Here is a 15740-nt window from a genome sequence, read left to right on the forward strand (position 1 = left end):
TATTCTGCACCTATTCGTGAGTAATGAATTAGAGGCACTTTCAGATGTTATCACCTATGTGGGGGGAGGGGGGAAGGAGGGAGGGGGTACTGTGTAGAGTAGTGGGTTTTATTATTGGGGGTTTAGTTCTCCTTTTAATAAACTTTGTTTTTTTAAAGAAGTTTTTTGAGGAATGTTCCTGGTGTGCGCTCATACTCTGGATTCTTGATTAGTGCAGGGCAGCACTTTGTGCATTGGTGTGCTGAAAACACATCAAATGAATGATACTTGTATGAAATATATTTCTTAGTCTAGTAATAACAGCCTACTTCTTTGTCTACATTTTAAAGGGGGAATACTTTTTGTACATATTGTAAAAGCCACAGAAAACTACCAAACTTTTCTCTTTCAGTGCACTTGTGAAACAAACGGACACATTTTCATGTATGGAATCAAAGATGTATGGAAACCATTTGTGCAGGTGCTACCAGAAAGGAAGGTCTACTTGTGCAAAAAGAAATAGCTTCCTCTATGCTGAGGAACAGCACATATAGCTGAAATTTGTATTTTTATTTCATTCCAGTCATATGCAAATGCTTACTTTTATCTGTGATTCTTCCCAACTGTACACACTTTACAGAAACTTGTAAAGATGCTTTTCTTTTACAACAAGCCCAAGGGCGTGACCATAGAGGAAACAGACCCTGCGACTGCAAGGGGGCCCAGGAAGTACAGGGGCCCCAGGAGGCCCTAATTCATATACAGTTTCAATAGATATTGGTTAAACAAGTCAATCTCTAAACTTTCTGGGGGCCTGAAAAATTATTTGCTGTGGGGCCCAGTAAGATCTAGTTACGCCACTGAACCAGCAATTGTATGTATTTATATTTTTTGTATGTATTTGTTTTCTATAGGAAATAGAAAACAAATTTTTAACTGTGCCAAAAAAAGTTACAGCTAAAAAGAACTGTACGTTACTAAACAATAAAATATATCCAACTGTTATTGCTTTCCTGCTGGTAAAAGGAATAAAAACATATATTTATATGGCATAAGTCTGGGAGCATGCCAATTATTTAAAGTGTTCACCTGGAAATCAAGGACTTGTTGCAAGTGATGGCTTAGCTCAGATGCCTCTAAGGAAGAATACACCAAGATCATTTCTTTTTTATAAGATTGTGTCCATATAAAGCCTATTTTCAGGAAGTATAAACAATGAGGCAAGTGCAGAATGAGCCCCCTGTGCAAGTTCCCCACATGATTCAGTAATATCTGCTGCAATCCAGTGCAATAGGGAATATTATTCTGACAGTGGCGTAACTAGTTGTTACTGGGCCCCATAGCAAATTCAATTTAGGGCCCCAAAATATTTATAAGTTGGCCTATTTTACCAAGATATATTAAAATTGCTAATTAATTAGAGTCTCACTGGGCCCCCTACACTCCTGGGCCCCCCTGCAACCGCAGGGTCTGCTTCCTCTATAGTTACGCCCCTGTATTCTGAACAGATTGGCAGAGCTGGTTCTTCTAATCTCTGTATAGGAAATCTGAGATACATGACAGTTTTGGCTTGTCACATCTGATCATGTGGTGCTCCAGAAATAACCTCTAGTCTGCAAAGTCTGTGTTCCTGGGCAGTTTCACAGAGGCAGAAGCAATCTGCTGCAAGGGAGGAAGAGGGTGCAACTGTGGGGCTGTCTGTAAGCCCAAGAATCTCTAAAAAGCCCATTTCATTCTCCTGGAAGTATAAAGGTAACACAGGCATGCATGCTACCAACATCCTCAAACGTTGCTTTATACTGCTGCACTGAATTCTAGCAAGTTTGAGCAAGCATTGCACTACTAGATAAGTGCATCACTCATATGGAGCTTACAATCTACTAGTGTTGTTTTTTATGTATTCAAGTATGCTTTTCTTCTTAAATTCTAATTTATTAGTAAATCATTGCAGTCATTTTATTTAAAATGCTATTCATGCATTTAATAAAGCTTGGCTACCTACATCAGTGGCAAACCCAGACAGACAGTAGCATAGAGTCTTAACCAAAGGGTTGGGCGTTGGGCAGTGATTTGCAATGAATGTAATAGTTTCCAGCACTCTGCAATGTATTTTATATTATATATAATCTTGCACATTTTTCTTAGATGAAAGCCTTTTAAAAATCACATACAGCCTTGCATTTTTCCCTTATTTCCAAATTCACTCAAGGTTAATAATGTTACAGAATGGATCCATATTTAGGGGTATCTTGATCAGATTTAAAATAACATAAACATAACATAAAAATCAGCAACAGAAAGTTATTTTTCGCTATTTGTAGCATTTAAGTTGATGAACTACAACTTTGAAAATGAAAGGCTGTTAGGGAGCACTGGCAGTTCAGCAACATTTGGATTTCCACAGCCTTTTTAGCACTGGATTACTGTGTAGTTGCAATGCTCATTATTAGTAGGGATGCACCGAATTCGGTTCGGGATTCGGCCAGGATTCGGCCTTTTTCAGCAGGATTCGGATTCGGCCGAATCCTTCTGCCCAGCCGAACCGAATCGGAATCCTAATTTGCATATGCAAATTAGGGGCGGGAGGGAAATTGCATGACTTTTTGTCAGAAAACAAGGAAGTAAAAAATGTTTTACCCTTTCCACCCCTAATTTGCATATGCAAATAGGTATTCGGCCGAATCTTTCACGAAGGATTCGGGGGTTCGGCCGAATCCAAAAAAGTGGATTCGGTGCATCCCTAATTATTAGCAATCTGAAATGTCGTATAGTGCAGTATAAGTTGCAATGACATTGCCTAAAGATGTGTGGTCATGCCAAGCAAGTCAGGGTTATTGCTCTAGACCATTGGTCCCCAACCAATGGCTCGTGAGCAACATGTTGCTCTCCATCTCCAACCCCTTGGATGTTTCTCCCAGTGGTTTCAAAACGGGAGCTTGTTTTTGAATTCTTGGCTTGGCAGCAAGTATAGGTTGCTCCAAAAACAGATGTACTGCCATACAAAGCCACCTTGAGATTGCCAGTCCACATAGTGGCTGCCAAATAGCCGTTCACAGCCTTATTTGTCCCCCCCGGGGACTTTTTTTATGCTTGTGTAGCTCCCCAACTGGGTCATGGGTACAAAAAGGTTGGGGACCCCTGCTCTAGACAGACAAGCTGGATTTAAGCTGACCTGGATGCTCTTGCATCTAAAGTGGTTATAATGAATATAAGGTGTTCTGTTGGCCAAATATAGGCCACAGGCAGTTTATATAGACTGACAGATGGTGCTGCTCTGGATTTGTTTACTTGGTGGGTTTGATGCCTGCCTGTTCAGCTATAAAGAATGTATTGTGTCATCTATATAGAATGTGTGCAGTCAACTGTCCAAACCTAGAAGTAAACATCAAGCAATGTATCAGATCATATATCATAAAACATAATAGAATACATACAAAGAATAACTTAGCCTGGCTAATTACACTACAGCAAGATTTATCATGTAACTTTTTTATAACAACCAGGGAACAATACACAATCTTTGCAACAGGATCCTGCTTTGAATTACAATGATGAATGAACTTGGCAGTTGCTTGTGTTTGAAAGCATGTTGTCTTTTTCAAGCTTCACACTGTAAAACAATCTGTACTGTACTGAAGTGCTAAACTTGCTTACTGAGATCAGAGCTAGGAAAACGATACCAGCGTTCAGAATAACAATGTGGGCAATATGATATAACTTCAGCAATACATTTACATTTCTCTGTCATATTAAACAGAATGCTTTCTTAGATTAAAAGTACATGTTATCAAGTATCCAAACACCAGCTGTGAGCAGCTGAGACAGTTAACATCGCTATGATATTATATATGACAGGAGTCAGCTTATGATGTTATGAAGTTCTGTTATGTGTACCATTGCTGTCAATATGTGGCCAGTTAAAGTTTGCACAAAATGATTGATTTGGCTGTAGGTTGATTTAAAGGTGGTTTATACTGACCAGTTACAGATTTTGACATCCACAGAGATCTGTATGATTTTTTTAAGACAGTGAAAAAAATATTCTAAAAGGTAAATTGTTCAGATGATACTGTTGGGCGAGCAAACATATTTCTAACATATACTGTTACAGGCTTTTCATGGAAACTGTTTATAGCTAGTTTTAATTACAGCTTGAAAGATAAAGATACATACCGGTAATCATATTCCTATTAACAAATGCACATATATAGCTAAATAGTAACATAGTTAAGTTGGGTAGAAAAAAGTTAAACTCCTTCCAAATGAATTCCAGTGCACATATCTAGACAGAATAAGCAATGTCACCTTAGAAAAATTCAATCTTATTGTATAAGGCTTATTTTGCAATTAAAGGAAAACTATACCCCCAAACAATGTAGGTCACTATAAAAAGATATTGCATAAACAGCTCATATGTAAAACCCTGCTTCATGTAAATAAACCATTTTCATAATAATATACTTTTCTAGTAGTATGTGCCATTGGGTAATCATAAATAGAAAATTGCCATTTTAAAAAAACTAGGGCCGCCCCCTGGGATCGTACAATCCACTGTGCACACAAACAAACCAAACAAACTTTACTTCTTAGGTCACACGAGCCAATTAACAGACAGAGTTGTGTCTTTTGCTTTAACACTTCTTCCTGTTACAATTAGAGCTGTAGTATTTCTGGTCAGGTGATGCAGCACACAGACCATCACGAAATGGTGGGTCAAGGCAACAGACATAAAACGCTATATTTACTTAAATATATACACCAGTTTGATAAGATTCTTTAATATGTCACTTAATATGATGTTAACTATCTGTTGCTTAAGTGTTCTTTTTGGGGGTATAGTTTTCCTTTAAGGAATTTTTCTCCTGCAGGTTTTTGTGTGTATAGACTCTATCATACTAGACTCTCAATAGTGCTTAGCTTGAAGTTATGTTATGACCAGCTTTCTAGTTCTGCAGCAGTCGTGCTTGAGAAAATAAGCTCGCAATATGCTAAAAAGCTACCTAGACAAGTTTTATCACAAATTTCTTACTAAGAGACTTGAGCAATGAACCTCCTTAAATTATAAATACACTCACTCCCAGGAATACAATACCAAAAGGAGTTATTTCTAACTGTAAGCACAGTGTGCATAGTACAGTTTCAGACACAGTGCATTTTTCACCACAATTCCAGCGTCATGTCTGCAACTGCATACAATGGGGCTCATTTAGCAACACTGGGCACATTTGCACCTTGGCAGTAACCCATAGCAACCAGTGTAGGACTGGGCCGGCGGGACACCGGGAAAAACCCGGTGGGCCCCGGCCCTCATGGGCCCCCGCCGACCCAGTCCCCCCCCCAATCTTTGGGCCCCCTGATCTCCCAGGCCCCAGAAATAAATGAATTTCCAGCTCTGGTAGCGCATGCGCACCGTAGTTTGCGCATGTGCACCAGGTTGTGTGCACACGCGCAGTGTGTCGGCGCTCGCGCAGACGTGAGCTCCAATGTTCGTGGGGGGCCTCGGAGTTTAGTAACCTGGTGGGCCCCCCCAGCGCCAGTCCGACCCTGATAGCAACCAACCAGTGATTAGCTTTTATCAGCCAGCTGCAAATTGAACTTCTAAAAACAATCATCTGATTGCACCCTTGACTTCTAGGTCCAGGTTGGTAGCAGCTCGAGGATGGACACAATTTGCATCCATATGGAATTGCAGGAGCAAGTACCTTATATTACTGTATTACATCGCTATGGGCTTTACATTGGCTCCTTCGTTTTTGGTGCCCTTGTAAATAACCCCTTATGTTTACCCTTGGGTAAAATATTATGCAAATATAATGCTACACATAAACAAACAGTAGAAAATACTTGGCACTTACATTGACACATTTTCCAAACACTTGACTTTCACTCAAAAGTTATGTCTTATGGAATAACTTAGAGCCTTATAGTTCTATACCATTCATTTGTAACAACATACCCCCAGATAGAGTAGATATTTTCAGTGTGACAACTTTCACTTTCTCTTGCTGCTAACAAACATCCTCTGAAAAGCCATCTATAGTCTTGGGCAGTATATCATACCATTAATAAGACTCCATATTGCACACAGAAACATATTCTTGAAACTAAAAATAAAGACTGTGCATTTCATCAAACGTCTTTGTTGTTATTCATAGGCAGTCGCTGTATACTGTATGCTTCAACAATTTGCTTCACTGTCAAGTGCATAACTGCATAAGATGTGCATAACAGTGTAATAGGATTGCAACTGTGAAGTTCATAAACATTGTGTGTGTGTGTGTGTGTGTGTGTGTGTGTGTGTGTGTGTGTGTGTGTGTGTGTGTGTGTGTGTGTGTGTGTGTGTGTGTGTGTGTGTGTGTGTGTGTGTGTGTGTGTGTGTGTGTGTGTGTGTGTGTGTGTGTGTGTGTGTATAGAACATTCTACCTAAATCAAGAACAAGCAAGAACAACGTAGAACAAGCAGTTCTAAATGGGTGATTAATCAGTGCCCACTAATTTTAAATGGATATTCAGGGAGTAGTTCTTCTCCAGTTCCAAACCTCCCTGGGGCTTCTGTAAACAGTAGTAAATTTAACATAAACTGTAACTTAGGTCATAATGCCAGTAAACGAATGTCCAATGGGGCCTATGGAATCACTTGTATCTAAAATATTTCAAATGCTTCTTTGGTAGATTAAGTTGGTGGATTGGTTGATTTTCATTCATCCTGGGGAAATTATTGGATAAATTCAGATTCAGATTTGGCAACAGCAGGTATAACAAAATTGGCCAACGATCTACCACATTTATCAAGCATGCGCATGTACAGATTAGTGGTGTATGGTAGAATACCAAGTATCAAAATTAGCCAAATTTACTTACACAAGGGCACATTTTTTGTAGTGTTATTTTTTTAACATTGTAGGTGTATTTTGCTGTGAAATTGTTTATTATGATATGCATTTTCTAATACACTGTTTGACACTTTATTATTATTATTATTATTATTTACATGTATTTTTAGAGTGCCAACATATTCAGCAGCTCTGTACAATAAATGGGTTTATACAAAGTACATACAGAATTACAATCATAGCGACCAGTAACTGATACTGCCAAAAAGAGCTTACAATCTAAAAGTTGAAGGGGTTGAGCCATAAAGTGTGGGAATGGGCAAGATCAGAAGTAAGCAAGGTGAGAGATGTAGCATAGGGACACTTCCCATTTAACAAATCCACGGGTTCCATAAGTTGCCCTGCAAATGATATGTGTCCATTAATAAAAGCAACCATATATCAGTGTCAGGGAATTAGAAAGGGATTTTTAAGCACATTTATTAATATTTGATGTTGTTTTGCTTTATTTGCCTTATTAAAAATGAATGTTCACATAAGCTATAACACCCATGGAACTCTGAGAAATTACTTTTTTCTGCCTGGGGAGCAGCAGAAACTTCTATAGCAATGTGCCGCACAGGTAAAGCTTTATTTATTAGCTCATAGTTGGAAAATATAAATATATGTTTCCATCTTAGACTGATCCTTGAAAATATGCAAAGCAGCTATCCAACAAGATGTATAAGGATCACTTTATGTTCCTATGCATATTCAGTAAAATATATGGACACAGATGTCTACACACTGTATACATATCTTAAATTACAAGATCAGAAAATTCTGGGGCACTTCTAATAAATGTATGTGGCAGGGCTACACTGATTCCCAGTGGCTTAACTATAGGAAGCAGAACACGCAATCCAGGGAGCCTGGGGAAAAGGGGGCTCAGCTTGCACTAAAGCTTGAAAATCCCCTGCTCCCCAACAGCTACTGATGTGCTGGCCGCCCTGATACGCGTGGGACCTGCATGTCCCGGAGCCCCAGTCTGACACTGCGAGTCCCTAATTTTGTGTGATCTGGTAAACTTATATTTGAAACATACTTAGGGGTCCGTTTACTAAAGTGCGTTAAATCTGATTTTAAGTTTCCGCATGTTATCGCTGAGAATATTTTTCCACCAGAATATTCGCAGCGACTAAGTTTACTAAAGAGCGATGCGCTCAGAAGCCATTGCGATCACTTGCGGTAACCACGTTAACAAACCAGCATAATTAGCGGTAATTTTAACAGTTTATGTTTTATGGCGGTTATTATGGCAATTTTTACTGTGACCTTTATGGCCAGAAATGCATCTTCAAAACTCATAAACTTTATTGACAGATGATTATACCATCCAACAACATTACCAGAGTAACACCAATCAAACATGTCTGCATCATATAAACCCTTCTGCCATTGAATCATATGAACAAGAAATCATACCAGTCAATCTCTGGCTACTCTCTCCTGTCAGCAAAGAATGATGGGTAAAAAAAAACAAGTATTATGGGATATTTCCTGCCCCATGAGAATTGTCTGGCAAAAAAATACTTTTACGCCACTACATAGATGGTGGTAAAATTTTGCGAATATTCTTGCGTAAATTTTGTCTTTCGCACAGTTCGCTGTTTAGTAAACCAAGCGTTAATGTGTACATATTGCTATTTTCAGCGAATGCGATAACTGGTGGAAACTTATTTTTGCGCAAGAAAATTCAAAAATTTATATTTACCGTAGGTTAGTAAACTGGCGAAAACATATTTGGAGACAAATTTGTCTATATTTTGTGTGCATATTTTTACCGCACTTTAGTAAACTGACCCCTTAGTAACATTTTAAAATAAATCAGAACATTTAAGGGCATGCTGCTAATCAGCCATGACCATATCCAGTTTTGCCCAGTCATGTCTCTGGTAGGCATAAAGCCCCAACACACTCCCAGTTAATTTTCGAACCTCATGGAGTCTGCAGTTCAGGACTGTCCCCCTAAATGAAAATGTGAGCTACCCTACTGAACCCTCTGCTAGAATGAAATATCCTCTGACAACAGTGAAATGCCCCAGAAACCATACTAAGATAAGCAGTTGTTAAGTGCCAATAATAAAGCTCTACTCTGAACAAGTCCTCATTGATATATAAGTGTCTGTTTATTGATCATGAAATTTGACATGCAGTGTAAAATAGATTTTGTAAAATCAATATTTGATTACTTTTCTGTCATCTTTTAAGAATACTATTATGCCAAAATGCCCCTCTTTATGTATTTCTGTATCATTTTTATGCATGTCTAATAAGTGCTGATCAGTTTGTAAATATATTCACTTTTCATAAACTTGCTCACAGCAGACTTAAAACCAAACATCTTACAACAACCACCATCTTAAAGATAATTAGAATGCCAACTATGAAGCATGGCGGCACTGTTATTTTGCATTAAAAGATGTCCCTTTAGTTTGATAGCACGTGGTACTTTCCAACCTTGTGTTTTCCAGGTGATTGAAAAGTACACAAAATTAATTTTTTTCAGACTGAAAAAGACTGGTACTGGTGCTTTCAGACATATCTACTGCTCTTCTGTTCCTGCTCTGCCTAAACTTGAAGCATTGTCTCCACTCAGGTGTAGGCAGATGCAACAAATTTTGGTGCCGAAGCGCAAATTTATGCATTTTGTGCCAAAATCTGCCTGCAGTTAGAAAACAAGGGGAGCAGCAGGACAGCAGATTCTTTGCAAGGATGATCTGGCCCTAGCCTAAAAGTCTGTACATGTATTGTGTGCATACCTCCCAACTGTCAGGATTTGGACAGCTTAGCCTGCAGTCCTGAATTTATTTAATACATCATGAGTTTCTCTTTGGTCTCCTGCACTGATGCCAGAAAAAGATACAATGTTTTGAAAACTTAATTAAAATAAAAGGCTTTCTAGCAGACAGCCCACTTAGCATCTGTACTTAGATACATTTGTCAGCAAAGATACAGTTTTAACTATTTAAGATAAGCAGGTCTCTTGGGAGAACTGGGACTAGCAGGTAAATGGGCAATTTCACCGTTATTAGCAAAACTATCATACCACACAACACATGACCCAAAAACTCCTAAAAATGTGTTCAAACTTCATAACTGGCCAAATTTTGTAAAATGGACATGTTTATTAGGTGACCCAAAAAACAGGCTTGGTCAGATCTTTTTGTCCTTCTTTCTAATTTTTAAATGTTGGGAGGTACAGTATGTGTGTATATATGTTTAATTTGCCACTCTCTGTGTGACCTTGTCTATATCACAATGGCTTTTTGTATCACTAAAAATAACAGTTTACTCTTGTAACATATAACCAGATAAAGCCATACATGTAGCTACATTCTTTATCAAGGTTTTATTACATATCTGAGCATTATCTTTTTCTCTGTAGAATTTATAATGGCGACTCGGGTTTCCAGCCCCCGTCCTGCAAGAAGCATTCTGGGCTCAGAGGACTATAGCCTGTATAGCAGTATGAGTGAAGAGGAACTGATTCAGATGGCCATTGAACAAAGTCTCACGGAGAACAACTCAGGCCCAACAACTGCCCGCACTCATCAGAAGCTGTCAGCCAGCGTCAATACAGAGGCAACAGCTGCCTGCCGCAACAACAGGCCCACTGCTAAACAAGCACCCATAGCAGCCAACACTAGGAACAGGTGAGGAAACACAGGTCAAAGAACAATTTGGTGAAAGCAGGACCTTAACTCCTCAGTGTCAATATACCTTATTATTATGTTAAACATGTTAATAGAGAAGTGGTTAAACAGTCTCTTGGGAATCAGTCTCACTTGGGAATCAGTCTCTTTGATTTATGTTCATCTGAAGGCTTCATCAATTTACAGTGAAAACAATGGGTTTGCTCCCCATGTATCTTATATTTGTACAATAAATAAATAGCTAAAAAACAATGGGATAAATTTACTAAGATGCGACAATTCGCTCAGACAACGCTAATTTACTAAAATTCGAAGTTGCATCCAGGACGCTGAACGCTGGTAATGGGAGCAAATCAAAGCAAAGATGTGCTAGCGTTCAATTCTGCCTAGCGCAACTTCGTTAGAGGTCTTCACTAATTTGCATACGATGGGAAATTTAAAGTTGAATGGACGTATATGTTGCAGCAAATACATTACATTACACAAGTCCAGGGAACCTTAATAAAGACAGTAGAGTTGTTATAATGCCCTACACATGAGCCCAGTGTATAGTTTATGTTCCATATGTTAGAAAATGTATGGGGGAACCCGGTTACCCAAAAAAAATATAAGGACTTTTGCAGGCTATAATTTTTTGGACTTTTCCCACTAAAAAATATGATGTAAGTAACAGAAAATGAGCAAGATCTATGCACTCCAATGCACTTTACCTGGTCTGCGCTGGTAAAGGCAAGTCTGGCGAAAGAGGTAACGTTCAGTAAAATCTGCATCTTTGTGAAAGAGACAGTACTTCGACTATCGAATAGTCGAACGATCGTTCGATTCAAAGTCGAAGGTCGAAGTAGCCTATTCGATGGTCGAAGTAGCCATATTCGACCATTCGAAATTCGAAGTATTTTTTCTTCTATTCCTTCACTCGAGCTAAGTAAATGGGCCCATTAATGTCTATGGTCACCTCAATTCCCAAAATCCCTTGGAAGCTTCTGGTATAAGGTGATTACCAAAATTGTCTTTATTCAGTCATACGGAACAGCACTAAAACCTGTTTTATCTGTCTTGGCATCATACAGCTAAGGAGCGCACAGATAAACTATTCATGAACTATCATTTTGATGAAGAACATGTCCAGGGGTTGATTCAAACCTAGGTGAGAAAATTACGATTGGTCGAACCACCCCCACAGTTGTCATTCCACCACCATCTAAGACCTGGTATAAACTTTGTGCCTACTATTACATTACAATGACCAATTTAATTATTTATCGAATTCTGTAACTACTTTAATGGAAAGGTTCTGCTAAATGAATATATAAAAAGACAACGGATTAATTCACTTTAAGAAAAGCAGTGTGCATAGTGCAAAACATGGGTGCAAGGCAGGCACTAAGGACGGGGCAGGCCTGTACTCCCAAATACTGCACTGTGTGCCTTGTGCTGGGTTTTTTTAATTTAGATTGAGGTGCACTGTGTAACCATTCCCCTCAGCAGAAGTGCTCTGTGGATCAGCAATAAGGAGCCCCTTGGTACTTCTGTCTGCCCTGGGAATAGTATATGCCCCCTTAAAGGGATACTGTCATGGGAAAAAATTTTTTTTTAAAATGAATCAGTTAATAGTGCTGCTCCAGCAGAATTCTGCACTGAAATCCATTTCTCAAAAGAGCAAACAGATTTTTTTATATTCAATTTTGAAATCTGACATGGGGCTAGACATTTTGTCAATTTACCAGCTGCCCCAAGTCATGTGACTTGTGCTCTGATAAACTTCAATCACTCTTTACTGCTGTACTGCAAGTTGGAGTGATATCACCCCCTCCCTTTCCCCCCACAGCAGCCAAACAAAAGAACAATGGGAAGGTAACCAGATAGCAGCTCCCTAACACAAGATAACAGCTGCCTGGTAGATCTAAGAACAGCACTCAATAGTAAAAACCCATGTCCCACTGAGACACATTCAGTTACATTGAGAAGGAAAAACATCAGCCTGCCAGAAAGCATTTCTCTCCTAAAGTGCAGGCACAAGTCACATGACCAGGGGCAGCTGGGAAATTGACAAAATGTCTAGCCCCATGTCAGATTTCAAAATTGAATATGAAAAAAATCTGTTTGCTCTTTTGAGAAATGTATTTCAGTGCAGAATTCTGCTGGAGCAGCACTATTAACTGATTCATTTTGAAAAAAATTGTTTTTCCCATGACAGTATCCCTTTAAGATTCCCAATCAGTAAGACAGATACATAATGAAGGAGAACAATCACTACAATGTAGAATTTACAGTAACAACATCTGTATGTACATATTTGTGGAAACACACAGATGAAAATGTATGAAGAGTGACTGGAGGTCATAAGCAAACAATGCATGCACTGTACTCATAACCGCAAGATAAGAATAAGGCAAACGAAGGCTCCTTTTATTAAAACATGTTTTTTATTATGCATTTGATACAAAAATGTACACTGCATACCAAAATAAATACATTCAGGAAATAGAATTCCCATTTTCTCTGCAGTTCTGTCCCAGCTGGTGAAGTCTAATCATTCTCACCTATATGCAAAATTGTCTGATCTGCTAAGTAGCTGCTAATCATTGCCTTGGAAATTGGATAGCTGTCAATCATTTGTGTTGATCAATTATGTTACAAGATGAATTTATGGAAGATTTGGGGAACCAGGAATGGTATTCTTACCATTTCTTCCATCCCATTTACACAATAGAGCAGAATGTTTGTACATAATTACAGAGCAGTGCCAGATAAGCCTTTGGGGTATATTTATCAAAAAGTGAAGTTAGAGATCGCCACAGTCTTCTAGGGGCAGATTTACTAAAGGGCGAAGTGGCCTTTTCTAGCAAAAATTTGCGAGAAATCCAATCCGCAGGGACATTGCGCAGGCGCAGGCAACAATTCACTAGCGGAATAGACCGTCGCTAGCGTTTATTCGCACTCTATTGCTAGGCGACTTTTCATTCAGACGAATGTCATTGCTCCACAAATTCACTAGAGTGCAGATTTTACTGAACGTTACCTCTTTCGCCAGAGTTGACATCTCCGCTTCAGACCAGGCGAACTGCTAAAATGAAGCTTGATCTTCCTTAATCTTATGTCAGTGACATCATTAAAGTTGAAAAAATGCTGGCAACTTTTCCTTTTTTTAAGCGGGATTGCCTGCAAAAGTCCTGACTTGAACTTTTTTGAGTTAACATTTTCCTCGAGATATTTGAGGGCCATGGAACATTCATTTTACAGTGGGCTCATGTCTAGGGCATTATATGATCTCTTTTGTCTTTATTCAGGTTCCTTGGACATTTGTAATAAAAAGTGGCCACTTCAAGAATTTGCACCAACATCTCTAATAAAGACGTCCATACTACTTTAATGTACCCACCCTATTCAAATTGACCTACTATCCATTCATTTCTATGGGATTTTGAAAGGCGTATTTATCAAAGGATGAACTTTCACTTTCACCCTTTGAAAAATACTTTTTAAAATCCCTTAGAAATGAATGGAGAGTGGCGGAACTTCACTCTAGTCTAGAGGACTGTGGCGATCTCTAACTTCACTTTTTGATAAATATACCACTTTGTGTTAAGACCGAAGTGCAGGTAAAAAAAGCAGACAAGCACAAGTGAGAAACATTTGAATTCAATTCCTGACAGTTTCAAGCGACACTTGGGGTCCTAGAACAAAGGCCAGCATATTCCTGTCTGTGGAACTGCTCGGAAGTGACAATGACAGAATACCAAGTTTTTATATTTTATTATGGTAATAGTATAAGTTTCTTATTATTGGTGTGTGTGCTGTTGCTGAGGCAGAAAGGGAGACAATATGCCACACATTATGAAATCATTTCATGTTCTGTTAAGGGCAAATTAAAAACTGCATGGTGTGATTTACTAGATATTTTGTAAACAAACAGAATATGACTAGGGATGACTGCTTCCCAAGAGGTTCTGCAGAAGCTGAGTCTCACACTCTGCCCCAACGTGGCACAAGTGAATGGGAGCCCCATGTCCTCAAGCAACACAAGCAAGGAGCCATCCAAGTCGCATGCCTGTGGCTCAGCAGCACTCAGCGTCCGATCTGTGGTTTCCTAAAGGTGAACCCTTGACCCCCCAGGACCTATAGGGATGCTGAGAGAGTGCGTGTGTTTTGCTTCACTCTTGTCTTATATGGTCATTCAAATCCCCTGACGTTTCCTCCCATGGCCAAAAATAATCAAGTGCTTTGGAGCAGCTGAGAGTCTGAAGCATCTGCTTTCATTCAGCTGCGGGAGGCTTTATTATCTCAGTAGCAGCGACTGCCGCAGCCAACGCTCCCTCTGCCTCTCTGTGCATCTCTCCGCTCTCTCTCTGGACATGATCGACTTCTCTTACTCTGAATATTTCTCTTTATTCCATGCCTGTCGCCACAAACGCAGGAGTTGCCAGCCTAGCGCTGCACCGCCGCCCACCCCCGGGTCAACCTGGAGCATCAAGAGGTATGATGGTAGTTACTACTTCAGCGAACCTCCGCCCGCGTAAGTGACCATTTCATGCAGAGTCTCCTGTCGTACTCGCATGTGCCGTGTGTCCGCACATCATAGTGGCTTCTCTCTGTCCACTTGATCCTGCTGAAGTCTGCAGCCTGTCTGCCTATTCTCTGTCCACTTGATCCTGCTGAAGTCTGCAGCCAGTCTGCCTAAGGAATCCTATTTCAAAACAGAGGGGCACTCAGTGACCCCCAACCCTGCTGTAGAAAAGTAGCCCCCTTTGCCTTAATATACATGATTTTGTTTCTCCATATCAGCATTCAATGTAACCCCCCATCCCCCACAATTGTGCACTGGCTACAGACCCCTGCTTGCTGTCACTCAAAGGTACATTTGCTGCTGTGACATATGTCTGTGCCACAGCTTATTGTCGTTTGGTAATCACAGTTACATCCTCTAATTGGGGAAAATTGCCTCTGTTATTATTAATGCCAGAGTAATTGCTTTGCAAAAATGCCTAATTTGCTGAGCATCATCAGCACTCATAATGTAATAGTCTGCTAATCAACTGCTTCCTGTCTGTGCAGTGTTGCTTGGTTTCTGTTCCAGGTTGTTGGTGTAAAATCATAGTCTTGCAATGTTAATATATATATATATATATATATATATATATATATATATATATATATATATATATATATATATATATATATAGTATGCTGTTTGTACTGTATATACTTGTGTACATGTTCTCTGTCAAATGCGC

General features: G+C 39.4%; 1 protein-coding gene across 2 annotated transcripts in view; it reads left to right on the forward strand.

Moving 5' to 3' along the window:
- The first annotated feature begins 1622 nt into the window (after nt 1-1622).
- Nucleotides 1623-15740, forward strand: part of asb2.S (ankyrin repeat and SOCS box containing 2 S homeolog) — a 38522-nt gene continuing 24404 nt past the window's right edge. The window contains exons 1-3 of one of the 2 annotated variants that reach the window (XM_041574869.1): nt 1623-1731; nt 10239-10506; nt 14924-14983. In XM_041574869.1, the coding sequence (XP_041430803.1) occupies nt 10247-10506; nt 14924-14983 (320 nt within the window). In that variant the 5' untranslated portion in view covers nt 1623-1731; nt 10239-10246. Of the gene's footprint in view, nt 1732-10238; nt 10507-14923; nt 15023-15740 lie in introns of both variants that reach the window. The other variant, XM_018232408.2, reaches the window with a different exon arrangement.

Source organism: Xenopus laevis, chromosome 8S (assembly GCF_017654675.1).
Source record: "Xenopus laevis strain J_2021 chromosome 8S, Xenopus_laevis_v10.1, whole genome shotgun sequence".
Lineage (NCBI taxonomy): Eukaryota > Metazoa > Chordata > Amphibia > Anura > Pipidae > Xenopus > Xenopus laevis.